The sequence below is a fragment of the Canis lupus genome, chromosome 1 (assembly GCF_003254725.2).
Source record: "Canis lupus dingo isolate Sandy chromosome 1, ASM325472v2, whole genome shotgun sequence".
NCBI classification, from domain to species: domain Eukaryota; kingdom Metazoa; phylum Chordata; class Mammalia; order Carnivora; family Canidae; genus Canis; species Canis lupus.
In genome coordinates, this window is record NC_064243.1 from 39622464 (window position 1) to 39648700 (window position 26237).

Consider the following 26237-nt stretch of genomic DNA (forward strand, 5'->3'; position numbering starts at 1 on the left):
ACTTCGGCCCCTCCCCGCCCCCACCCGCTGCCCTCCGCGCGGCCCTGCCCATGTGCAGCCGGCCGGCCGGGCTCTCCTCCTCGCAGGCGGATGGGTGACCCCTTCCCGGCTCGGGCAGGCTGTGCGAGGCGGCGGAGCAGGCGATGAAGAAGAAGCAGCAGCAGCATCCCGGGGGCGGCGCGGATCCCTGGCCCCATGGGGCCCCTCTGGGGGGCGCCCCTCCGGGCCTGGGCGGCTGGAAGCGCCGGGTCTCTCTGCTGCCTTTCCTGCGCTTCTCCCTCCGGGACTACGGCTTCTGCATGGCCGTCCTGCTGGTCTTCTGCCTGGGTTCCCTCTTCTATCAGCTCAGCGGGGGACCCCCTCGCTTCCTGCTCGACCTGCGGCAGTATCTGGGTAAGGAGGGGGGCGGGCGAGGGCGGCGCGGGCCGCGCCAGCTCGTGCGGGGCGAGAGGGGCGCGCCGGGGACTTGTGGCTCCGCGGCCGCCGCCGCGCCCCGAGGCTCCCAGGTGCGACCCGGGCGGCGGGCCGGGGGGAGGCGCTGCCGGGGCGGGGGGCGGGCGTGTGTGCTCGTGGGCGTGGGCGTGTGCAGCGCGTGCTTTCTCCCCCGCCCCCCCCCGGGGCTCTGCCGGCGGCCGCAGTCCCGTCTCGTGAGCGCCCGGGGTCGTGCGGGGCGCGGGGGGGCGGTTGGCTCGTCCGCCCCGCCGCTCGCCGCCTCGGTGGCCCAGGGGCAGCCTTGGAGCCCTTTGCTGACCTGGGCCGGCTTGGCTTCCGCGGCAGCGAGGGGGGCGCGGGGCGCGGCTGCGCCGGGGGACCGGGGGGCCCGGGGCCGGCGGTGTCGCCTGCTTTGACCCGAAGATCCTCTGCGCTGCGTGTGTCTCAAGTCAGAACTTTTTTGGGGTGTGTGGGGGGCTTATGGTTGGTTTCTTAGACGCGAGGCCGCCTGTGTGGGGGGAAGGGGTTGCACGGGGAGGGAAGAGCGGCTGCAGAGAGGGCGCGCCCCGCAGCTGGGCGCGGGGGCCGGCGAGCGCACGCCCAGGTCCCGGGTCCGCGGCTGGCGCGCGCCGGGCCGAGCGAGGCTGCGAGTCCCCGGCGCGTCGTGGCCAGAGCAGGTCGTGCGGGCGCGGGAGGCTGCGGAGGCGCCGGCGGCTTGCGAATGAATGTCCAGGGGGTGACCCCGAGCCCCCGGGCCGACATCCGGCATCTGCCCGACGCGAGCGGGCGGCGAAGGGGAGCCTCTCAAGCGCTGGACCGTCTCGGGCCAAAAGGCTCCGGGCGGCTGGAGCTGCCACACTTAACCTCAAAAGTCCCCTAGTCGCAGAAGCCACAGGTCTAGATCGCAGGCCGTTTTCGAAGGAAAAAAAAAAAAAAACCAACATAACAACAACAAACCAACCACCTCAGCAAAGTGACAAAAGTCCTGGAGCGTTTTGAAATATAAACGCAGATAAAATGATGTCCTTTCCCTGTAGAGAAGCTGAGATTTTCAAAGGTGTGCTTCCATTTCAGCAGAAACTTTGGAGAACTATGGCTTTTGTCCGATGTTTTAAGGGGAGATTAAAGGAGAATATTGTCCAAGGTATTTGCATATTTCCAAAGTACAATCCTTAGCATCAGGTTTCTTAAGAGGGTTTGGGATAATATGCACGTTTATTAGGGAGTCAAATCAGTTCTTTCCCTGAGTTCTGTATTTTGGAGTGTCCAAAATAGGTTGGTTCGGAGACACCTGCTAGAGTTACAAAGCCAACTTTTTTTTTTTTTGACAGTCAACAACAGTCACTGTTAATTGGCATTGGGAAGTGTTTTTGAAGCCCAGAGGTCTATAAAATCTGATAAATTCTTTGTTGGAATTCCCCTTAAAATCTGGAGGCTGGTGGGGCGCAGGGAAAACAGTGGATGAGGAATGAGGGTATCTGTATCTAGTGTCCTCAAGAGCACTTGGCTTTAGGCAGGGCAGTCAGACGTCCTTGGCCTTAGCTTTTCACTAGTAAAGTTAGGGGCTGGACGAGGTTATATCTCAGATCTCCACCCAGCTCCTGAAATCCTGTTTTCTGATCCCTTCTTGTGGGCAGGAAAGCCTGAGAGGAAAGAACAAGGGCCCTACTGAGGGTGAGATCAAGACACTGCAGTAGCTAGCATGTTAACCTTTTGAAAATTGAGCCAAAAGTGTATTGCCCCCAGAATCGAGTGCTTTCATTCTATACTTCAAAAAAAGAGGCCTGATGAATTTGGGGGCGCAGGTGGTAGAAGGGTGAATTCCCTCAGGGGAACTGGGAAAACCTGATGGATTGAGCACTGCTCCTGTTACTAACTCATCATTAAGTTTCTGACTGACATGATGGGTTTAAAAAAAATGACATCACTGTGAACTGGAAATAGGACACCTTGGCCAAATTTGTTCCCTGTTGTTTTGTTACACAAATATAATGATTTTGGGGAAAAGTGCGCTTGTGGTCTTTAAGAGGGTCTAAAATATGCCCTTAATAATATAAGGCCAAGGTATCTGCAGAATACTTACCTCTTGTTTCCTTCATTCTATTATTTTAGTGTCTGTCAAAACAAAATTTGTGGTTAGTAAACATATCCTCTCAATTTCCTGAGTTATCCAATTTTAGAGGCAAGCATTTTTCTTAAATATAAGTTTATCTAAAGTCAACATTTTCCAAATCAAAATAATATTTATAGCAAAAAATTTTCTTGACTGGATATTATTTTAATATGCTTATATAATATTATACACCTGACACACAGTAGGTGCTTGATATTTATGGCAAAAATAATCGAACCTATTTTATCAAATAAGTCGTTTGATAGTTAACATATTGAATATTCTCACAGTAAAGCCAGGAGATATGACCATTCATGATAAATGATAACATGTATTGTTGTGTTCTAGTAAATGCACATGCAGAATGAAATTGTATCCACATAGCAATCTTACGGGTAGGTTCGATTGTTGTTCCCATTTTTTTTTAAAGATTTTATTTATTTATTAATGAGAGACACACAGAGAGAAGCAGAGACACAGGCAGAGGGAGAAGCAGGCTCCATGCAGGGAGCCCAGTGTGGGACTTGATCCCAGGACTCCAGGTTCACGCCCTGGGCCAAAGGCAGGCTCTAAACTTCTGAGCCACCCAGGCGTCCCTGTTGTTCCCATTTTTGATGTGGGAGAAATGAGAACACAGAGATTCACAGACTTGCTGAGGGACACACAGCAAGTAAGGCAAGACTTGAACCCAAATCTGTCTGATTCAGGCACCTCCTGTATAACCCTACCAGCAGCCAAGATGCAAGGGCAATATAAAGAGCTGACTGGCTAAAAATAATCATTTATTTGCATAAGTTCACTTTCTTTGATACTTTTTTTCTGAGTATCTTAAGGTGCCAGCAGAGAAGGGAAAGAAGTCAAGCAGCTGGTCTCTCTCTCTTTTTTAAGATTTTATTTATTTATTTGACATAAAGAGAGAGCACAAGCAGAGTGAGTGGCAGGCAAATGGAGGGGGAGAAGCAGTTTCCCCTCCAGAGCTGGGAGCCCGACAGTGAGGGAGCCTGACAGTGGGGCTTGATCTGGGATCATGACCTAAGCCAGAGGCAGACGCTTAACTGACTGAGCCATCCAGGTGCCCCTAGCTGGTCTCCTCTTAACTCCACCTTCCTGTTTTTATCTCTGGGTACAGGCACGCTCATCTCTCCGAGAACCACTCAACTGGAGGTGATGTCAATTATGATCTGAAATTCCTGATCTTTCTGTTATTCCCTTAGCAATTTGTTCTTTGTTGAGGCTGGTAGTTTTCAGTTTGTGGTCCCTGGACCTGCAGCATCATCACCATCTGGGAAACTTGTTATGAATGCAGATTCTCAGGGCTCACTCCAGACCAACTGAATGAAGGGCCTAGGTCTCAGCAATCTGTATTTTAGCAAGTCTTCCAGGTGACGCTATTGCAGGCTGAGGTTCGAGAACCATGGTTCCAGAGTAAAGCTTTACTGTCAGGATGCCTCTTACACAGTTGAGCAAAAGAAAGGAGATGAGAGAGAGGAGATTCAGCAAGTATTTTAAAGGTGATGTACATGGTTTCATCTTTTACATTGCAACTCTTAAAAATGCATCTGCTTTGCTGTTTAAGTCCCATTGTTTCAAGGGAAGGACCAGCCAACAGCTGCAACTCCAGCTGGCTTTAGACTCTCTGAGGTTAGGAGATCCGTGGAATGGGGTGGAGCTGGCAACCAGAAGGAATAGTAGGGAAAGAAAGGGAAAGGAGGCAGTAATGATGCTTTCTCTTCCCATAGAAGCTGGGTCAAAGAGTTCTTTCCTAGTTTGTTTGGGAATGGGCAGAGTCTATTCTCCTTAAAGATACTTTCTGTTGCAACAGATCTGAAAAAAAGCAAAGTAAATTGGGAGCGGGGTGGATTATGCAGGAATAACTGTGGTCTTGATTTTTCCCTCCTTGAAATGGGTAGAGGAAGAACAGGAGCATACGTGGGGTAAAATGCATGGGTTTGGCAAATGCCTATCCCTAAGCTTGGGGACTATAGTTTTTCCAATTCGGTGAAATTATTTGCTTTTTTTGAAGTGGCATTCAGACTTTGATTTGCTATGGAAAGCAAATAAAAATCAAGTAAAATCTCCCCCAGAAATTAGGTTATGATACAGCCTCTGCCAGTAGTCTCATTACTTATGAGCTGTGGAAATATCAGAAACTTGGAATAACACTCGTTACCCTGATGTAAACTGAATGCACCAGATGGCTTACTACAGATCTTATACAACCGGCAAACTCTAATGATTTATCATCAAGCCTTAGATATGTGATTTAGCCTTTATGGGAACTAAATTTTTTGGGTCGATCTCAAATTGACATGCTTTCCTTTCCATTTTTAAATTATACTACTTTCAATAGAGATACACTACTTCTATTTCAGTTTTCAGAATTGCCATTCTTTATATACTCTACATGAGCATGGCAGTTTTGAGTCAAGAAATGAGAGAGAAAGAGATGGAACTTTATAGAATTTGAAATTCCCCAGGTTTAAATGAATATAAAGGAAAAAGTGAAAATAGAGATCCAGATCCGTTACAAAATCATTTCTTTCAACCTTAAAAGTCAAATTTAATTTTGCTTCTGCACATCAGGCATGGTTTATATATAGTGCTCTGGGCCCCAGACAGCAATCTAGGAAATGAATGCATTAAATATGATGTGATCAATAGAAATTGTTGACATAAAAAGAAAATGGCATTCTTGTCCATAGCTGCAAATGTGTCTTAGAGGGTTGGCCCCGGACACAGTAGCACTGGTATTAGACGAAGGACACAAGATGGAATTCAGCTACGGCAGACTGTTCTGTAAACACATGGCATGAATGGTGAAAAGCACTCTGCTTTGTAAACTATTTCTGATGTAGACTAGTCTCAGTATGAATTGTTTAAAAGTACATATAAATATGTATTATCTGGATACTGTCTTTCCTCAAATTCCCTGTCATCAATCCAGGTTTAAAACACTAGTTGGCTTTGTGTTTGAGAAACCAGAACGAAAGTGGTCAAGCTTGTTGGGTCCCAGAAGAAATAGTATCTTTTGCTTCCCTTGAGAGAAGTTCAGGAGCAGATACTGTAGCTTGCCCTGCAGCTGTCCTGATGGAGAGCAGTGATGGACAATGAAAAGACATCTTATTTGACAGCCTGTGGCTGCTTGAATTGTTAGAAGTTATCACTTGCTCTCTTTGCTTTTCTTTTTGTTTTGCAAGATGTATGATTTGACCACAAATAAATGTTGTCTTACCATATTGATTTTTGTTATAGAAACTCAGCTTTAAGCAGTGGTAGCTGTAAACCCTTTCATTTATTAGAAATGGAGACAGAAACATGGATATTCCAACAAAAACTCTTATTTGCAAAAATCAAACACATGTAGCAACTTTTGGGTGAGAAAAGTCCAAATGAAGCACATTTCGGTATTGCTATTAATTTTTAAAACAGTTTTGTTGAGATATAATTTAAAAAACCATACAGTTCACCCGTTTAAAGCTTTTAATAGTTTAATAGTTTTCAGTGTATTCATAGACAAGTGCAACCATTGCTATTGTGGATTTTAGAGCATTTTCATCAGCACAGAGAGGAAGCCCATACCCTTTGGCTGTCACCCCCTTATTCCTCCATCTCCTCAGCCCTAAGTCAATTCTAATCTATGTTCTGTCTCTATAGATTTGCTATGCTGGACATCTCCTAGAAATGAAGCTGTATGATATGTGGTCTTTTGTGACTGGCTGCTTTCACTTGGCATATTGTTGTCATGGTTCATTTATGTTGTTGCATGTATCCCTACTTCATTCCTTTTAATAACTGGATAATATTCCACAGGATATACTGCATTTTGTTTGTCCATTCATGTGTTGATGAGCACTTGGGTTGTTTCTGTCTTTTGGCTATTATGCATGGTGCTTCTGTGAACTTTTGTGGGCAAGTTTTTGTTTGAATACCTATTTACTGTTCCTTGGGATATATACTTAGAAGTGGATTGCTAAGTCATATGGTAATTCTATGTTTAATTTATTGAGGAACCGCCAAGATGTTTTTCATAGTGGCCGCACCGTTGAACATCCCCAACAGCAACATATGAGAGTTCCAGTTTCTCTACATCTTCACCAACACTTGTCATTTTTCATTACTTTGATTACCCCCATTCCAGTGGGTGTGAAGTGGTATTTTGTTGTGGTTTTGTTTTGCATTTCACTAATGATGAGTGATGTTGAACGTCTTTTCATTTGCTTATTGGTCATTTGTATGTCTTCTTTGGAAAAATGTCTATTCACATCCTTTGCCCATTTTTAAAAAAGATTTATTTATTTATTTTAGAGAGAGCGAGTGCAGGGGAGAGGGGCAGAGAGAGAGAGAGAGAGAAAATCTCAAACAGACTCCACCCTGAGCATGGAGCCCACTGCGGGGCTTGATCTCATGATCCTGAGATATGGCCTGAGCCAAAACCAAGAGTAGGCTGCTCAACTGACTGTACCACCCAGGCACCTACTTGGCCCATTTTTGAATTGGGTTGTGTGTGTGTGTGTGTGTGTGTTTTAATTTTAAGGGTTCTTTATGTATTCTGGATACTAGATCCTTGTCAGATTTGTGGGTTTTTTTTTTTTTAAAGATTTCATTTATTTATTTGAGATAGTGACAGAGATAATGATAGAGCATGAGTGGAGAGGAGAGGGAGAAGCAGGCTTCCTGCTCAGCGGGGAGCCTATTGTGGGGCATGATCTGAGACTCTGGGATCATGACCCCAGCCAAAGGCAGATGCTTAACCAAGTGAACCACCCAGACACCCCCCTGTTACATGATTTTGCTGCTTATTTTGAAGTTGCAAAAGATGGTATTGGCTGAAACACAATATGTTATGTATTGTTCTCTATATTATAGGTGTGCACCTTCTAAAGGGACACCTTAGTTTCATACTTTAGTCACTTTCAAAGTGCTAAGTACAGAATCTGGGTATATAGTAAATTCTAAATAAATTCCTAACAATTAACCAAAAAGAAGGATCTCTTCAAAAGAACCTTGGGAGTCTTGTTTGCAGTTATGGATCACTTTGAGTAGGAAACCTTTTGGTTATCTACATTTAGCTCTCATGTATGAAACTTCATGTATAGCTAGCACTAACCCATTTTATAGATTTCATAAAGATTACTGTGACTTATATGTGAAATATGAGTGTAGCTAGTTTTATTTTTTAAAGATTTTATTTATTTATTCATGATAGTCACAGAGAGAGAGAGAGAGAGAGAGAGAGGGGCAGAGACATAGGCAGAGGGAGAAGCAGGCTCCATGCAGGGAGCCCGACATGGGATTTGATCCCGGGTCTCCAGGATCGTGCCCTGGGCCAAAGGCAGGTGCTAAACCGCTGCGCCACCCAGGGATCCCGAGTGTAGCTAGTTTTAAACAGCAGGTTATAGTACAATTTATGTGAGTATTTTTGTCCTGTTTTTGCTCACTAGAATGGAGCTATGAACTCAGCAGGGGAAAACATTTGGGTACATCATGTTGCTTAACAAGGTAATACAGGGTCAGTCACCAAGGATATCTTGAGTATTCTCATAAAATCAGAATTCATATGCAATTCATTTTTTAAATTCACATTGTGGTATAACATACAGAACAAATATACACAACAATATTATGTGTATTTGTTTCTCTTTAGTAAATTAACATGAATTTTAGAAAGAAATATTAGTTGTTTTTCAAAAAGTATTAGACATATTTAGCATGTTTTAAATATATGTATTATCTGAGAGAGCATGAGCACAATTCGGGGAGAGGAGCAGAGGGAGAAGCAGACCCTTCCCCCCTGCCGCATGAGCAGGGAGCCTGAAGTGGGACTCGATCCCAGGACACTGGGACCATGAGCTGAGTCGAGGACAGACGCTTAACCAACTGAGCCACCCAGGTACCCTAAATATATGTATTTTCAAAATGAGAAGCTTTAAGATAGATACAGTCAATTCTATGCTGCTTGGGAGAGGCTCAATTTGAATAATTTGCACTACTCTCATATTGAAAATGACCTGGGAGCCAGATAGCTGTTTAGTGTTGAGGGTATGCTGCACCTCTGGGTCTGACTGACTCAGGGTCTGTGTCAGTTTCTGTCATTTCCCAAAGATAGCCGCTGGCTCATTTTTCTTGTCTCTTGTTATATGACTATGCTTCCGCTATGGCCTCTCTGCTGATGGTTTAGGAAGCTCAAATTCCAATGATGGATGATCTCTGAACTCCTGGAATTGGTTCATGATCATGTCTGAAGTTGTGATAGTCTACTTTGTAGTGTGATAGTTTGTGGGCAAACTCCTTGAAAGGAGGAAGCTTCTTCATTCAGCACCATCCATCTCTACTCTGACACCCCTCCTGGGTGCTCTGCACAGGCCCTCAGGAACTGTTGATTCAATATATTTGCTAAGCAGACTGTTCTTTGTGAGGGTTCTACATCCTGCTTTGTTTGGTCTGTATTTTAAGTAGAGAACATGGAGAAGAAGAGTGCCAGGAAAGACCTATGCTCAGGTGATGTCTATGGCCTGTCTCTTCCTGGTTGTTGAAAGCATAGGCTCCAAGCAAAGATAGTAAAGCTACTATGACATAGAGTTCTGTAAAGATTTCCTCTGTGCAAGGGGTTTAATTGTCCACCTCTTACCTCTGGAGATTTGGAATTACATTTATGGAGTTCTCCCTGTAATTTTTAAAAGAGATTTTATTTATTTATTCATGAGAGATACAGGGAGAGAGAGGCAGAGACACAGGCAGAGGGAGAAGCAGACCCCTTGCAGGGAGACCAATGTGGGACTTGATCCCTGACTCCGGGATCACGCCCTGAGCCAAAGGCAGACGCTCAACTGCTGAGCTACCCAGGCGTCCCTCTCCCTGTAATTAAGAATACCTGAGATGGATCTAAAGCTTTGGCTGTTTATTTTATTTTATTTTATTTTTATTTATTTATTTATGATAGTCACACAGAGAGAGAGAGAGAGAGAGAGAGAGAGAGAGAGGCAGAGACATAGGCAGAGGGAGAAGCAGGCTCCATGCACCGGGAGCCCGACGTGGGATTCGATTCCGAGTCTCCAGGATCGCGCCCTGGGCCAAAGGCAGGCGCTAAACCGCTGCGCCACCCAGGGATCCCTGTTTATTTTATTTTTAAAAAGATTTTATTTATTTATTTATTCATGAGAGACACCCAGAGAGAGGCAGAGACATAGGCAGAGGGAGAAGCAGGCTCCCTGCAGGGAGCCTGAAGCAAAACTCAATCTCAGGACCTCTGGCTCGTGACTTGAGCTAAAGGCAGACGCTCAACCACTGAGCCACCCAGGTGCCCCGCTTTGGCTGTTTATAACTAGAACGCAGACCTCCTGTTTTTTGTCATTTTCCCAAACCCCGGCCAGTTGTTTTGGGAGTTTGCAGATAGTTTATTTCCCTAAGCCAGTGTCTTCCTTATCTAGCAATTTGTGTTAAATTAGCTAGTCCATTTCCAGCATGACTTTTTGTCTTTAAGGATGTGAGACCAAAAGATGATATGGTTTTTGAAGTAGTGATCAAATGGATTTAAACCTAGAATGGCAAAATGAGAAGCTATAAAATTAGGGCTCAGTGCACAAACCCATTGACCCTTGTTTGACAAAAGGTATTAAAATAATCTATGTCATGGCTTTGATTAAGCAGTTCTTAGTTCACTCATTGCTAAATGATTTAAGTAATTATTTTTTTTTTTTTTTTTTATTTTTTTTTTTTAATTTTTTTTTTATTTATTTATGATAGTCACACAGAGATAGAGAGAGAGAGGCAGAGACATAGGCAGAGGGAGAAGCAGGCTCCATGCACCGGGAGCCCGATGTGGGATTCGATCCCGGGTCTCCAGGATCGCGCCCTGGGCCAAAGGCAGGCGCCAAACCGCTGCGCCACCCAGGGATCCCTGATTTAAGTAATTATTTACATTTAACTGTACTACATTTCTGGAAACATTGTTTTTTTTTTTTTTTTCCTAGCTCAGTGAGTGTGACTTTCACAGTCTTGATGAAAGTAGAAATGGAAGTTTTCGGAAACATATAAATTCTTTTGTTCAATCATTCAGCAAATATTCATGGAAGACCTATGGTCCAAAAGCATCAGGTGTTAAAAAGAATAGAGGTTTGAGAGCAGAGATTTTGATGTGAATCACTGTGCTACTACTTATCAGCTGGGAGAACTTGGGCAATTTTCTTAACTTCTCTGAACCTCAGGTATTTTGATCTATATGATGAGATTGGTAAGTGCTATTTTGTAGGATACTTACCTAACCCAAGGCCTGGCATTCATATTCAACAAATGTCAATTTTCTCACTTTGTCCTTTGCTTCTCTTAGGCTCCCTTTTCTTCTGGCACATAAACATCCATGCACCAGGAGCACACACTCATACAAACACAAATCCTGGTGGAATGTGCAGACCCCCTCCTGGCTTGGCTTCCAATAGAAAGCACCAATCTAATCAAGAAATATGAATGTACTAAACTAGTATCCTTGGGGCTTATCTTGTCACCTCACCCTCAGATTGGTGAAGGCTCTTCAACAGCTGACAAGTTCCAGTCATTTGCCCCATTAATAATGCACACACCAACCTTCCAGCTTCTCTTTTGCTTCCTGGAAACAGTTTGGAAAGAACACATTCTGCACACAGCCTGGTTTGCTCTGTTTTGAATTTATCCACACCTTTTCCCCCGCATTCATAAAATAAAGATAGTTGGGCAGAGGGGGCATGGTACAGCTTATGCTCTGGGATGGCCTGCTGTTCGAGGACTGGATTAGTGATCTGTAACTCATGCCCTTTCAAGCCATCAGAATACCAGGCAGACACTGTGACAGCTGTGAGAACTCCTCCCACTTAAGATGGAACTACCATGCTCAGTAGTATGACCACTTGCTTTTTTCTGGTTCCTGCTTCCTGTCTATTGGAGGTCAGAGCTAGAACAGTGGACCCGAGTCATGGATCATGTCTTTGCCCAGAGATTTGTGAACCTGCCTCTGTTCTGCATATTCCGTTTCTTCGAGTTATCTTGACCTGCCCTGCCTTGGATGCTGGTGCATGTGAGAGCCACAGGACATTACTATCTGCCTTAGCTGGTCACTCAAGTCCTTGAGAAGTTGAAAGCAAATGTGATTTTACATTATTTAATAGAAAGTTAAATTTTTGTTTAGCAAAACCATGACCTTGCAATTCCTGTGCAGAGCTTCCTGCTTTAACACGAGGGCTGTTTGACATGAATGCCTTCTGCCCTGGAGAATCAGAAGCAAAACTATGGGGGTTGCTGTGAGGGGTACAGGACGTGGTTCTGTAAGGGTTCCCAAATACTGCGGTGGTCAGTGCTCTTAAGTCACACGAGCCTCTTAGACTTAGGTTTCTTTACCTCTAAAATGAAGATGTTTGATTAGGTCCATGATTCTCCATTGTTTTTCCTTTTAAGACCCCCATCAGCAGCAATGTTTCCATATGGTCTTGATGATCAGTCTAGGACTGTGTCCCAGTGGCCAGGAATGGGAGAATAAGTGTGGATTTGGGGTTCTCTAGAGAGATTCTCTAGGAGATTTTTAGAATCACTGATTTAGGTGTTTACCAAGGTCCTGCCTATTTTTTTTAAAGGTATTTATTTATTGATCCATCTACCTATCTATTTATAGAGAAAACGTGCACATGCACATGTGCACATGGCTGAAGGAGCAGAGGGAGAGGGACAAGCAGATTCTATGCTGAGCGCAGAGCCCAGTGTGGGGTGACCGGGAGATCATGACCTGAGTGGAAATCAAGAGTGATGCTTAACTGACTGAACCACCCAGGCACCGTACCTACTCTTAAAATCATTTGTTGTAAGAAGCCACTTAACTGTAGCAACTAAAACTGTAAGGCTATTTCCTTTGGGAGCAAATGCTTATTTAAAAGATTGTAGGAGTCAAGTGATTAAGGCAAGTACAATATGCGAAAACTTTTTAGGCCATTCTTTTCAAAGTCTTAATCATATTTTTTTTTGTTTGTTGCTTTCATTGCTTTGTCTCATTAAAATTGGCAGCACTGCCCCGACATCACCAATTTGCCACGGTCTGCCTGGACAATAATGGGAGAATCTTGTTCCTGAAATTGTGGGAAACAGAATGTCCCTAGGAAGGCAGAGCAAAAGAAGAGAGAGAGAGAGAGAGAGAAAGAGAGAGAGAAAGCAGAGTGTCTTTCCAGAATTCAGAGTCTAACAATGTGATCAGAAGAAAGAAGGAAAACAAGTAGGAATAAGAAAGCTCTATTGTTCAGAGGAGAGTCTCACAACCTCTCCCCTTCCACTGTGGACAGCTCCAGCGGCAGAGGGAGTTCTTTATGGTGTGGTGAGCTACTTCCGTGTAGCTTCCATCTGCTTCTGCTACTTCTTCTGGAAGTTATACAGAACAGTCTATTGGACTATATCATCTTTCAGAGGATAAAAGATATGAAGATGACTGTCATACCCGCCCCCCACATAAATATTGTCCAGAAAAATAGATGTAGATCCCAGTAGTTCGTCATCTAAAGTCACTTTCACACATAGAAAGCACAAACAGCAAAAGGAAAACACAACCATAAAAGTAGAACCTTCTGAACAACGGCACCCCATAGACAAGGCAAAAGACCCAGACCGGGGACAGGTGTTTCTTTAGAAAATGGGATTAATATGCAGCTATTTGAATGTTCAATAAATCAGTAAAAAAGAAAATTAATGAGATAAACAGGCAAAGAACATGAGCTGGCAGTTCACAGAAGAGGAAACACAACTGGCCAGGAAGCATATGAGAAGACTGAATGATCTCGTGTACCTTAACCACTTGCCTCTGTGGACCTTTACTGGCCCGTAGAACTGAGGACAGACACTTCCAGTTCCCTCTGCTGGTGAGCCTGCTTTGTGGAGAGGAGTCACTATCAGAAGTGTCTCTCTTCTAACCCGCCTTCTTTGGAGAATGACTGCCACATCCATCACCGTTCTGATGCACGTCTCTGATAGGCAGGTGGGGCCCGGGGCAGCTCTCGGAAGCTCCGACTCAGGCCCTAAGTACAGAGGTCTGGGTGTCATATTTGTGCTGGATGGTCTGCTCCCTGAGACACCCTGGTCCCCACTCGGAACCGCAGCCAGCGAACCACACACAGTTAACACCCAATAGCGCCCTGCACCCTGCTCCGCCTCCCTCCATCACCGGGGCTTTGCTGAGTCTGTAAGAAGCAGAGGCAGAAGGAACTGACGTCGCCCACTTAGAATGCAGCATCTTGCCTGGGAGTATTTTCTCAATATCTGGGAAAACAAGTGGAACTGACTCATCTGGTTGGAGTTCTACAGAAATATGATTGCAGATTTCTTGCGATTTCATTCTGCTTTAGTGTCAAAATTCATCCAATGATGTGCCAGAAAATGTGTGTAAAGTCACGTACAGATTTAGACACTGGAAGAGGAAGTTATTTTTACCAGGGCGGGGAAGGAAACAGAAAGTGACAGTTGGCAGGGAAGTCAGGGCAGGGCTGAGTTAGGAGGTGAGGTGTCTGCACAGCTGGGGTGCGGGCACGCTTGCGTCTCCCGTCTTGCCAGACTGGCCTGGGGGCTGCGGTGTGGTGGCCTCTTAGCAGGTCGAGTGAGGAGTTCCTGTGCCGAAGACCTACAGAGAGAAGAGTGTTGACATAACCTTCTTGTTGGATGCCAGTTTAAGCAGTTGTGAGGTTAACGCTGCTTACTCCAGAGACGCACTGTATGCTCTTCAGAGCAGTTCCACAGGAGCCACGCTCAAGAGCTGCATAGGACGTGGAGGTGAAAATGGAGCATGGAGCAAAAGATTCTGAAAAGCTGCACAAATATAAAAACCAAATGGTGCAGTGTCTTTATTTTGCCTTAGCAGATGACAGAAGCGAGGCCGTATTATTTTCTTTGCTCGTGCTTTTCCCATTTCCAAAGGCTGCTCTTGTTTGCTTGCCCAGCGGAGTTCCAAGGCCTCACGGAGTCTAAAGTATTTGTGGTTATGTTCTTCAAGTCCTGCTGTGAGATGAAGAGGTTTCCAGAAATTAAACGGAGGAAGAAAGAAGGACTTGTTAGGATCCATAACCTCTTTTTATTGCCCTTGTCCCTTGAGCAAAGGATATCTTGAGTTAGCATTTAGTGATGACAGTTGAGTCTCGTCAGCTTTAGCTGGATAACTAACTTTTCAAATGCATTTGGAAAATACTTTATCCAAGCATTCTTGTGCCTTGCTGTCCTGTTCCTGATGGCCGGGGAGAGGTGTGTGGGTCTCTGTGCCTATATTGCGAAATGTACACAGTCACAGCAGTGCCTGAACTCTGCCATAGAGAGTGTGCATAGGTGTGTTGGTAAGAGTGCTCCCTAGCTTCGAGGGAGGATTTACTAGAACATCCTTGGGTTACCAGGAGGGCTTCTATTTCTTGCGTTTCACTTCTTTTATGACATAAGGCATTGCTGTTTGAAAACATAGCCCCCTTCGTCCAGATTTGTTTCCTAGCCACCTTGTTGGAATGATAGGTGACTTTTGTTCATCTCAGAGGAAGTCTGGCCCACTAGGCTGATATTTCATGGAAGTTTCGCATCGTTGAGCCTTACAGGTTTGGAGAATGTGTTTTCACATGCCCATCCTCCTTTGCATTCAGCTTGGCAGTTGCTCTCTCTTGCTTCCATATTGTTCCTTCAACAATTGTCTATCAAGCTCTAGTGAAGTGCTGGGTGCTGGAGATAGCGTGACCAATGACACTACACTCATGGGGCTGCCTTCCATGTGGAGGGGCAGAGTAGGACTGAGGATTAACATAGACAGAGGGATGAGTAGGGGCGTGTGGGAAGCTACCAGAGGAGAGTAGAAGAATATTTGTGCCTGGCTGTGGTGAGGCTGAGGATTTCTTTGGTTAAGGCTCAGTTTATGCCAGTCTCAGGCTCTTAATTCGGGCTGCATGATGGAATTACCCAGAGATCTTGGGAAAATGCTGATTTACATTCATTTGGTCAGAGTGCTGCCTGGGCACCTGTATGTGTTAAAAGCTCCCAGGTAATTCTAATATGCAAGCAAGGTAGAGAACCACTGTGACAGATATAGGGCGCAGCAGTTTGGTGTGTGCATTAAGTCCTCTTACAGTGCTATGTAGGGATGCTCAACTTCTTCTAAAAGCATTTGTTTTGTTGTGACATAATCTGTTCGCTTTTGGCTTTTCCACACCAACTCTTCTCAAATTTTAATGGCATTCAGACCACCTGGGAATGGTTAACCGTAGGTTTGGGTGCAGTAGGTTTGAAAGGTACCTGGGATTCTGCATTTCCAAGAAGCTCCCAGATGCCACCTGCATGCTCCCGTTGGAGGATCACACTTTGAGCAGCAAGGGTCTACACTGCAGCACTTCTAGGACATAATTAATATTTATAAAAAGACACATGAGTCAAGGTACGGCCTAGCCGACTAAAGCTCTGTGCATTTAAATGTTTTATAAAATTATTTTCTTAAAAGATTTTTAAATAAGTAATCTCTACACCCAATGTGGGGCTCTAGGTAACAACTCTAAGGTCATGAGTCTCATGCTCTACCGACTGAGACAGCCACGCACCCCTGTAAACTTTTGAATTAGATTTTCCTTTACCAATTTGTTCGAATTTAAGAATATTAGATTTTTCTTTTCTTTTTTTTAAAGATTTTATTTATTTATTAGAGACAGAGAGAGAGAGTCTGAGAGAGAGAGACTGAGAGAGAGAAAGGCAGAAACACAGGCGGAGGGAGAAGCAGGCTCCATGCAGGGAGCCTGACGTGGGACTCAATCCCTGGTCTCCAGGATCACACCCTGGGCTGAAGGCGGCGCTAAACCATTGAGCCACCAGGGCTGCCCCATTAGATTTTTCTTAAGTGAGAATCATATACTTGCATGATTCAAATTTAAAATATCTGCTTTAACCCCCCTTTTAATATCTGTAATCTAAGGGATTGAAATGTAGGCTGTTTGGAGATTTGTGAATGTACAGATTTTGTGGCCTAATGTCAAGTTCGTTAATAAGCATTGGAAATAAAACAACTGGTGTTGGGTATGAAGTTTCTTCATAGTTGTTACAAATTCTTGCACCGTTTTAAATTTTGACGTTGAGGTAGAGTATCAGAATTCATTGCCAAGTGTCCTTCTTATCCACATATTCTTGGTGAAGGATTTTTTTTTTTTTATGGCCAGAGCAAATAATTGGATGCAAATAGAGCAAATCATTAGAAGGACTTGGTGTTGTCCTTTAACAACACAACTTTAAGAAATAGTTAAAACCATTAATACAGGCTCATTGGAGGAAATGGAAAACAGAAAAGGATGAAGAAGAAAAGAAAAAGCTTGTTAACTTCTTTACTCACAACTGCTTTGGTTTGGTTACACCTTCCTCCCCTGGGCAGTATCACAATGGTCTTTACACATTTTTCGATGAGTTTGGTTTTCATGGTGGCAGAGTATCTTGTGAATGTTCCATGATTCCTTTAGCAGAGGCTGTTTGAAATTTAGCCTCTTTCCAGTTTTTCAAGATTCTAGATACAGCTGTGATGAACATTGTTCAGCTTTTGCACTCTTGCCTACTTCCCTGGGATAAATTCTGAGACTTGGAACTGCCGGATCAGAGTGTATGCCTGTGTTAAAATTGCTCTTTGTACAAACGGACGGAGTTTTTGTTGAGTTCACCAGCAGTTACAGCAGTTACAACCTGTTTTGCTCGTACCCTTGCTAGCATTGGCTATGCTATTATAAAATTTTACTCATTCAGTTGGTGAAAAGTGATATTCTCGTGTTATAATTCCCATCTGCTTGCATATTAGTGACATTGAACAATTTGACTGTGTTTATAAGATGTGCTTATAAGATGTGTTTTTTCTTTAGGGAATGAGTTTTACCCTCCCCCATTTTTCCCCTCTAGATGTGTTCTTTCTCTCATCAACTGTGAGAGTTCTTTTGGGATGAAGAGTATTTTAACCCTTCCCCATGTGCACAGATAATAAACTCGTGGTTTTTTCATTGCCCTGTGGTTTTTTAAACCACTATCTTATTTTTTCCTGTTCTTCTGTTTATTATTTTATTTTATCAGTATTTTAGTATTTTTCTTTGCTTTTATGTTTAGAAAAGCCTTACATCCTGACATCAAGTATATAGTCTGTATATTTTCTTCTAGTTTGTTTGCTGTTTCTTTATTTCATTCACTTTCTCACCCCTTTTGGCACTTATTTTGGTGGAAATTAACTCCATGATTTTGCAAGTCTAGCTGGAGAAAAGTCGTCATACTTGAATGTTGTCATTCTTGAACAGTAAATTAATTTTTCAAACATTGAAATGAACTGATTTGACCTTAATGCTTTTTAGGGGATTCCAAACTCCCATTTGCCATTTAATCTCACACTTTTGGAAGCGGGAGGGATTCAGAGGCCATCCAGTCCTTCTCTGTAGTACTGGAACCCGTGGCTGGGCCTCTTCTTCCTCTGCCTTGCCCAGCTGTACCTCTGAGTGCAGATCTCTGCTCCCTAGCCACTGCAATTGTTTCTGGACAGAACTGTTTGTGTGTCAGTGGATTGCACAGTTGCTTGCACTCTGGCCAGGCAGACATGACCATCTCCTGGCCTGCCCTGCCTGAGTAGCTTGGTTGCAGGATTGGGCAAATTTATAAATCTCAGCCTCTTGGATTCTTACTGGGTCTGTTACCAAGAACTAAAAGTGAGCCTCTCGACAGCCACATGCACCCTTTTCAGTTTGGCTAGAAATTTAGCTAAGGGTGGAGCTCCTTAAGGACAGCCTGGCTCTACAAGCCCTCAGCCCTTTGCAGCGTCTCTTGGTAATGGGGACAACACTCATGCTAATACTGTTTTTATAAGCAGCTAGATGACAATAAGTTATTTAGTTCCCGTGGGTTGTTATTCTTTTAAATGTTTATAAAACTCAAAGGATCACAATTTGAAAACACGGACGTTTAAAGGCCAACCATATGGTCTAGCAGAGCTACATTTTCTTTTCAGGAAATCATGTTTCTACTGTGAACTTGCCTTTAACAGGAGGCTGCTGTATTTCAGGAGGCAGTGTGGTGTAACAGAGCATTGGGCTTTAAATCAGAAGTCCTCTGTTTGAGTCCTGGCATTGCCCCTGTGCAGCTGTGTGACCTTGGGTAATTCACTTAACCTCTCTGAATCTCCGTTGGAACTTCAGAGGGACTCTTTCTGTTATAGAACAACAACCAGCAGATTATAAAGAGAATGCTATCTGGTACTCTGCTGCCTAGAATACTATGAAAATTTGCATTTCTAATATCTGCCATACACATCCTCATTTTAATTATTGAGGCAGAAGCCTAACCAGAGCAGGTGGCACTCTGGAGGGATATTACTTAACTGTCGGTTGTGGGTATGTGTGTTATGTCTTGACACAAACAAACCCATCAAAATTCTGCCTTTAGGCATTTACACACGGTTATTTGTTGTGTATATAGTTCTGCTCTTTCTGTCACAGTTTTCTGTGGGAAGAAGACCTCCTAAGATACAGTAAATTACATTTTAATCTGTTGGATATTTTTACTCTTTCCCTATTTTCCTAAAGGACTAAACAAAGAGATTTTTTTAATTTGTTGTAAGACTTCTGGCCATTTCATTTTAAGTTGCAAAGAATAGTTTGATGGTTAAGAGCTCTAAAACACTTGCCCTGTGATTATTTGATAAGTGTTTATTTTTTTTTCAATACTGTTTTCAAAATTTGTGTGCTGGAGACACAAAAGTTCTCCCAAGAGCTACTAGTATAGTCTCTGATATGAATGTATAAATTCGTCATTTTCATGCATATATTCATGCTACTAGAGATTCATTCACATGCTTGGGGAGCACAGAGGAGGGAAAAATTAGAATACAAGAGTGCTTCATGGAAGAGGTGACCCTTGAGCTGGGTGTTGAAGTATAAATAGGAGTTTGCTAGGCAGAGATGTAGGAGAGGGGAATTCCAAACAGAAGGAGCTGCACTTGCAAGTGGAGGCCAGTGGGCAAATCGTGGCACCTGTGGGTACTCCGAGCAGTACAGGGTGGCTGGTGAGAGATCGTGACAGGGGGACAGGGAGTGGGATTTGCTACAAAAGAGCCCCTAATGGAAAAGGGTCGCTTATGAAGGAACTTGTATGTTGCACTAACTGGCATATAGTAGGGAAAGTATGATCAGTTTTAGACAATGGGGTGATAGTGGATTTGTTATTCATGAAGATAACTCTAGAAACAGAATGCCGTGGAAGAGTCTAAGTACGTGTCTGGAATGGTCTTCAGATTTGAATAGCCTTTATTATTTATTTATTTTTAAAAGATTTTATTTATTTCTTCATGAGAGACACACACACACAGAGAAAGAGGCAGAGACACAGACAGAGGGAGAAGCTGGCTCCCAATGGGGAGCCTGATGGGGGACTTGATCCCTGGACCCGGGGATCATGCTCTGAGCCGAGGGCAGACCCTCAACCACTGAGCCACCCAGGCATCCCAGAATAGCCTTTAAAGTTCATAAAGTACTTGCCCAAGTATTGTCACACCTGCTTTTTTACTCTCCTGCATGGTGGGTGTTAAGGTCACTATGCAGATAAGGAATCCGAGTTGGGAGATGGATGGAGGGCCCTGGGTGGCTCAGCTGGTGCTGTGGGGGGAGGAGCTGTTCGGCATCTGGTCCAACTCTGCTCAGAACCCAGGGATCTTGTCCTCTTTACTCCATGCATATGGAAGCAGCTTTTAACAAAAGCACTGAAGTATTTTTCTAACTCTTTTAACGAGAACTTTCAAAGTAGTTTTAATCTTGATAAAGAAAGTTTGACAGGAAAGTCAACTTAATTCTTATCCCACAGGTATTTATTTAGTCTAATAGATTCATGTCGATTTGCCTCCTTGCTGCTGTTTTCCTGTTATGATAGCGTTCTACAAGTTGATGGTTTATTTTCTCTGATTAGCCAAAATGGGAAGAAAAATCCCCACTGCATTTTTATTAGACTCTATCGTATCTTGAATTTATGTTTCCTTTATTTCAGTGACTTCGATCATGATTATTCACTGAATACAGTGGGCTTATTTTCTCTGTAGAAGTGACTCCACTTACGTCTTGCCTTAAGTCCTGTATGCTGGGGCTGTTGATCTTTTTTTTTTCTCTTTTCTTTTCTTTTCTTTTCTTTTTTTTCTTTTCTTTCTCTTCTCTTCTCTTCTCTTCTCTTCTCTTCTCTTCTCTTCTCTTCTTTCTCTTCTCTCTCTTCTCTTCCCTTTTCTTTTCTTTTCTTTTCTTTTCTTTTCTTTTCTTTTCTTTTCTTTTCTTTTCTTTTCTTTTCTTTTCTTTGACAAAGAGAGAAAGTGTGAGCACACACGAGCCCAGGGCAGGGGCAGAGGGAGAGGGAGAAGCAAGCTCCTCGCTGAGCCGGGAGCCTCACATGAGGCTCAGGTCTTGATCCCAGGACCCTGAGATCATAACCTCAGCCAAAGGCAGGTGCTTAACCAACCGAGCCACCCAGGCGCCCTTGATCTTGCATTTTGAACGTAGCTTTTCATAAAGCAGTTTCAGTCCTTCCAACCCCTGCTGGAGGACACGTGGCCCTACCTGTGCTGCCACCTGCTCTGGGAGGTTTCAAGCAAAATGGTCTGGTTTTGTTTGTGCTTGTTTTTAACCAGAAACAAGTTTCAAAATCTCTAATCTTGTTAAAATACAGTTGGAAGAAAGGGGTTTAGGTTACACACACAAAAAAGAAACTGAACTGTGCTGTTGGTGGTGGGTGGATAGGTGGGTAGTCTGGCCATTCGACCAGTTGAATTGCAGGAGACATCTTTTTAGGGAAGAGGTGAAGGATAACACGCTCAAGTGGGCTCTTTGTGCCCCAAACTTGTCTAAACTTGCCCAGAATCTGGCATTTATTGGATAATATATGTTTATTATTAGGGTAATTATAAGATGAACCTGGAGTGAGGGAGTTTTTGTAGGGGTACATTAATGTATATCTGGATTTTCTGGGGGCCAACGCAAAAAGGGAATAAGATATGTCATGTCATCGTTATCTGTATAAAAAAAAGTATCTGTTCGTTGGGAAAAGGTGTCCTCTCTCTTTTCCTGCCTTCAAATTATAGGAGAAATTTATTTGCTCTTAAGAGTATTATATTGGACAATATCTTCTACAGTGTTTGTTTCTTCCAGAAAATGACCTGTTCTTTATGAGGCTGTGCCATACATCAGCTCTTTGTGAAAGTGAAGGGCATAATATAAAATCACAGGTCAGCAATGACATTTCCCTGGGGAGCTGAGCTGTTTAGGTGTCTTGCTTTTCAGTAGGTTTATGTGTTGAGAAAAGACAGCGCAATGGGTATTGACCATGGCCCTAATTGTTTCTCTCAAGTATCAATTTCTTCAGCCTTGTTTTTGGCAGGAACAGGAGAGTAGTCAGTTGAATGATGTTAAGTGCTGAGGTGCAGAAATTCAGTGTAGGTGAGTGAGTTTGCACGGAGCAATGTTCTGGTTCCTTCATCTGCCCTTGTAGGGTAGCCCGCCTGGGATCTGCTGGGCCTGGCGGAAGGCTAGCCTTGGATGGGACACTTCTAGACTCTCAGCATTATTTTTCATCTGGCAGTTGAGATCTGGACCAGAATCTCTCTCAAAGGGAGAAATTCTGAATAAACGCATTTTGAATGCCTCAACAACCTGATCCCTTGAAGGACTTTTTTCTTTTTTTTTTTTAAATATCTAACATACTTCCAGTTGTCAGTGAGAGAATGGAATTCATTCTCCTGGCTTTTCTTCTGTAGCTTTTTAAGTAATAATAATAATAATAATAATGATAATAATAATAATATTTTCCAATTCAGTAAACTTTTATTAGTCTTGCCATATTTGAGGCACTTTTGGATCTGTGATTTCACAAAAACATATGAGGAACTTTGAGAAAAATAAAGGATATTATGAAATCAATTGTAAAATATATAGATTATAATTTCCATATCTTTTAATTTCACTTACATTAATATGAATCAGAAAATGGTCATCTTTTTCATATTTGGAATAATATGCATATTGAGTCTAATTTATTTTTTAAATATAAAAGGAAACACCAGAAGCCTATTGTACATACACACACACATACAGATACAGACACACAACTCAGATTTTTTAGTACAGTGGAAAGGTGAATTCAGGTCCTTTCCATTGGGTGACATTTTGTTTAATTATTTTTATAGGACCTACACAGACATTCTTCTATTTTTATCTTTTGCAAAGGACAATATGAGGAAGAGATGTGAAAGCAAATTTGTGAATTTGCACCAAATGCCTGGTGCAGGATTCTGTGGCACCTCGGATTTGGGTTTGATACACCTTTGGGCATTGTGCACAGGCTTTCCAGGGGGAGTTGAGCAGGGATTGTCAGAAAGAATCAAATTCCCAGTTGTCAACTGCCGAGTTATTCTTTTATTGAATTGATCTCCCTGAGAATCAGGGAGAATCCTTGAGCCATGCTGGCTCTTCTTTCCCACTAGTTCGCCCTGTAGGCCCTCCCCACTTTGCAGAGAGGGTTGCCTGGATTCCATGGGTGCTGGGTGCCAAACACTGTCAGCTGCTTATGCAAGAACACAAAAGGCTAGTGAAGGTGGTAAATCCTTTCCTAAATCAGGTGGCTTCAGTTCTTTGCTTTCAACCCAAGTGAAGGAGTTCAAGTTATCAAGGAATCAAAGTATTCAAGAAATCAAGTGATCTCTTCCTGTAGATGAGCAACAGATTACTGTGGGATTTCAGAAGACATTATAAAGGAGTATCTTCACTATAACTCTTCCATCCCCAGCTACTAATTCATGTGAACGAAGTTACTGTATTCATATTATTCAAATGAAAGATAGGAATAGAATAGATGCATTTATCTTATTTATTTATTCATGAGAGACACAGAGAGAAAGGCAGAGACATAGGCAGAGGGAGAAGCGGGCTCCCTGCTCCCTGGGATCGATGTGGGACTTGATCCCAGGACCCCAGGATCACACCCTGAGCCAAAGGCAGACGCTCAACCACTGAGCCACCCACACACCCCAAATAGATGCATTTTCAATCAAGTTTTACTTGGGCTTTTTTATCATGATTTCTGAAGTTTGTGAAAATCTTTATGTTATCTTGGTCAATTGTGAGCCAATGGTAATCTTAATAATAACTCCGCTCAGCATATCTTTTTGTGTTGTAAGCGCATTATGGTCACAGAGAAATTTTAAAAATGAATTTCAATTTACATTCCTATTTTTGTTGTAAAGAATAGAATGGAATGATGAAAAATATTCTCAAACATTATAATATGTTCTTTTTTAAAAGATTTTATTTATTTATCCATGAGAGAGAGAGAGAGAGAGAGAGAGCAAGGCAGAGACACAGGCAGAGGGAGAAGCAGGGTCTCCAGGATCACACCCTGGGCTGAGCCACCTGGGCTGCCCAATATGTTCTGTTAGAATAAAAATTTGGAGGGGAAGTGGAATGAAGATACAAGTGACTGGAGAATGAGTGAATGGAAGAAAAGCCTGTTAACTCGTCCTTCCTCTGTCCTTCCTTTGTAATGGTTTCGCCCCTAACAGGGGTCCAAAACTGACTGTAACTTAAATATACCCATGCTATTCTCTTCCCTTCTCTCCTGATCTCCCCAACCTAGGTAACTAGTGTTCTCCATCTCGTACTTACTGTTCTCTGCCAGTTTTTGTGGGACTTGAATACTGTACAAATTTAAGAGCCTTTTTTTTTAAGGAAGAAAAATAAAACATTATGATTTAAAAATGCTCAACCAATGCAAAGTCATCTAATCTGAGAGGGTGTATGAGGCAGGAGAAGGTAAGAGTGGAAAGAGACAGTGGTCGTTAACTAATTGCAGTTAAGCAGCTTACCTTTGCAGGTTACATGAAGACGTGTGACCAAGTGAGTTTATTGCTAATAAGTTTATTTATGCAGGTCTAAAGGCTCCTGAGGCTTAAGCTTCAGTCATTTCACTGTGAGTCTCCCTCTATATACATCTCTCTCTCTCTGTCTCTCTGTCTGTCTGTCTGTCTGTCTCTCTCTCTTTCTCTCTCTCTCACACACACACACACACGTCCCAAACTTACAGGAAAGAAATTTTTATATTCACAGAGGCAGATACCATTGCTTGTGTGTATTCTGTTGGATATCTTTATAAAATGATGTAATTGTTTTATTTAAAAATGTTAATATGTATCTTGCTGGAAATTATATCCCTTGCAGCTTTTTAAAAGATATGACGAACAGTTTTGGATGTTAACTTAAAGTGTGCTAGGGCAATTTCAGAATCCTTATGGGGTAATTGTGAGCATAGAAGTTTGACAACCATCACAGAAGAGACACTAGTCCTTGCTGTTCACTTGGAATTCTGTCGAGAAAGCACAGAGCTGACCTCCATGCCTGGAAATGAATCCTATGGTGTATTCAGAGGTTTCCAAGTGGAGGAAACTGACCTGGGCCCTGGAGGCTCTTACCGAGTCCTGGTAGCCAAGAGCATGGCTGCACATGGAGATATGTCCTGGTTTCACATCTGTTTGCCAGGGAGGCAGGGAAAACCAGATTCCTCCATCCATCTTCCTTGCCTGTCCTTATTGCTTCCCACCCCACTTCCCCAACCTGTGGTTGTTCTGCGTTACACCCTTGGTTAAAAACAAAAAATTAAAATCATTCAAGTTTCTATCTTTGAGGTTGTTTGATCTTATTTGGAACATTTGAACTCTTCCCCAAGCCTTCTTTTTTTTTTTTTTTTCCTTCCCCAAGCCTTCTTCTAATCGTGACAGTCCCAAACCTATCCCTTCACTCAGCGAAACTTCAGCTGCTAGTTTCTTAGAAGCAGCAGGGACTATAAATAGCACATCATTTCTTTTTTCACTGTCACAGTAAAAATCCTGTTTCATTTTGGTGGTGGTGGTGGTGGTGGTGGTGGTGGTGGTGGAGGAAGAGGAGGATAGTAGTTAACTTGACTCCACCAGCCTTTATTGGATGCCATTTAACTGTGCCATACACTTTATTTCAATTATGTTTGTAAATTTTTTGATGGCAAGGCAGGGACTATGTTTCACACATCTTTTTTGATTCATCACAGCATCTCAAGTCATATTAATGCTAAGCAGGGAAAATACAATACAGAGACTATTAAATTGGAATTTTACAGATTTAAATTGTACTGATGTATTTATTTGAAAATATTTATTGAAGACCTACTGTGTGCTGAGGGCTTCAAGGCACCTAGAGTCTGGTGAAAAAAAAAATGCCAAAAAAATTATTGATTGCTTTCTCTGAGCTCTGTCGCTATGTCATTCATTTCATTTGATATTCACAAAATCCTATGAATTAGAGAACCCCATTTTGCTGCTGGACAAGCTGAGGCTTAGAGATGTTGAGAATTTGCAGGGTAAGCAGAGATGCAGGATTTGAAAAGAAGCGATCTTACTCCAGACCACGCACTGGTCTGTTGTCAGCCTGTGGCGATGAAGGGGAGTTGGCCATAGTTTTAACCTTATTGGAAAAGAATCCTAGATATGGGAACTATTTTGATGATGTCACAATTAATTATCTAAACTTGATGAAATATGAATTTCATACTTGGGACTCTAGGAGAACAAGACCTATATCTTTGTCTTTTTTTTTTTTAACTTGAAGAAACTCTGAGCTGAAAAGTTCATTTATATTTTCTTTTCTGCATTTTTAAAGGATATGTGAATTTC

The 26237-nt window shown here is 42.9% G+C and overlaps 1 protein-coding gene across 2 annotated transcripts in view; it reads left to right on the forward strand.

Annotated features, from left to right (window-relative positions):
* UST (uronyl 2-sulfotransferase) overlaps positions 1-26237 on the forward strand; it is a 291863-nt gene continuing 265626 nt past the window's right edge. For both annotated transcript variants that reach the window (XM_025422524.3, XM_025422523.3), the window contains exon 1: positions 1-393. In XM_025422524.3, the coding sequence (XP_025278309.1) occupies positions 144-393 (250 nt within the window). In that variant the 5' untranslated portion in view covers positions 1-143. The remainder of the gene's footprint in view (positions 394-26237) is intronic.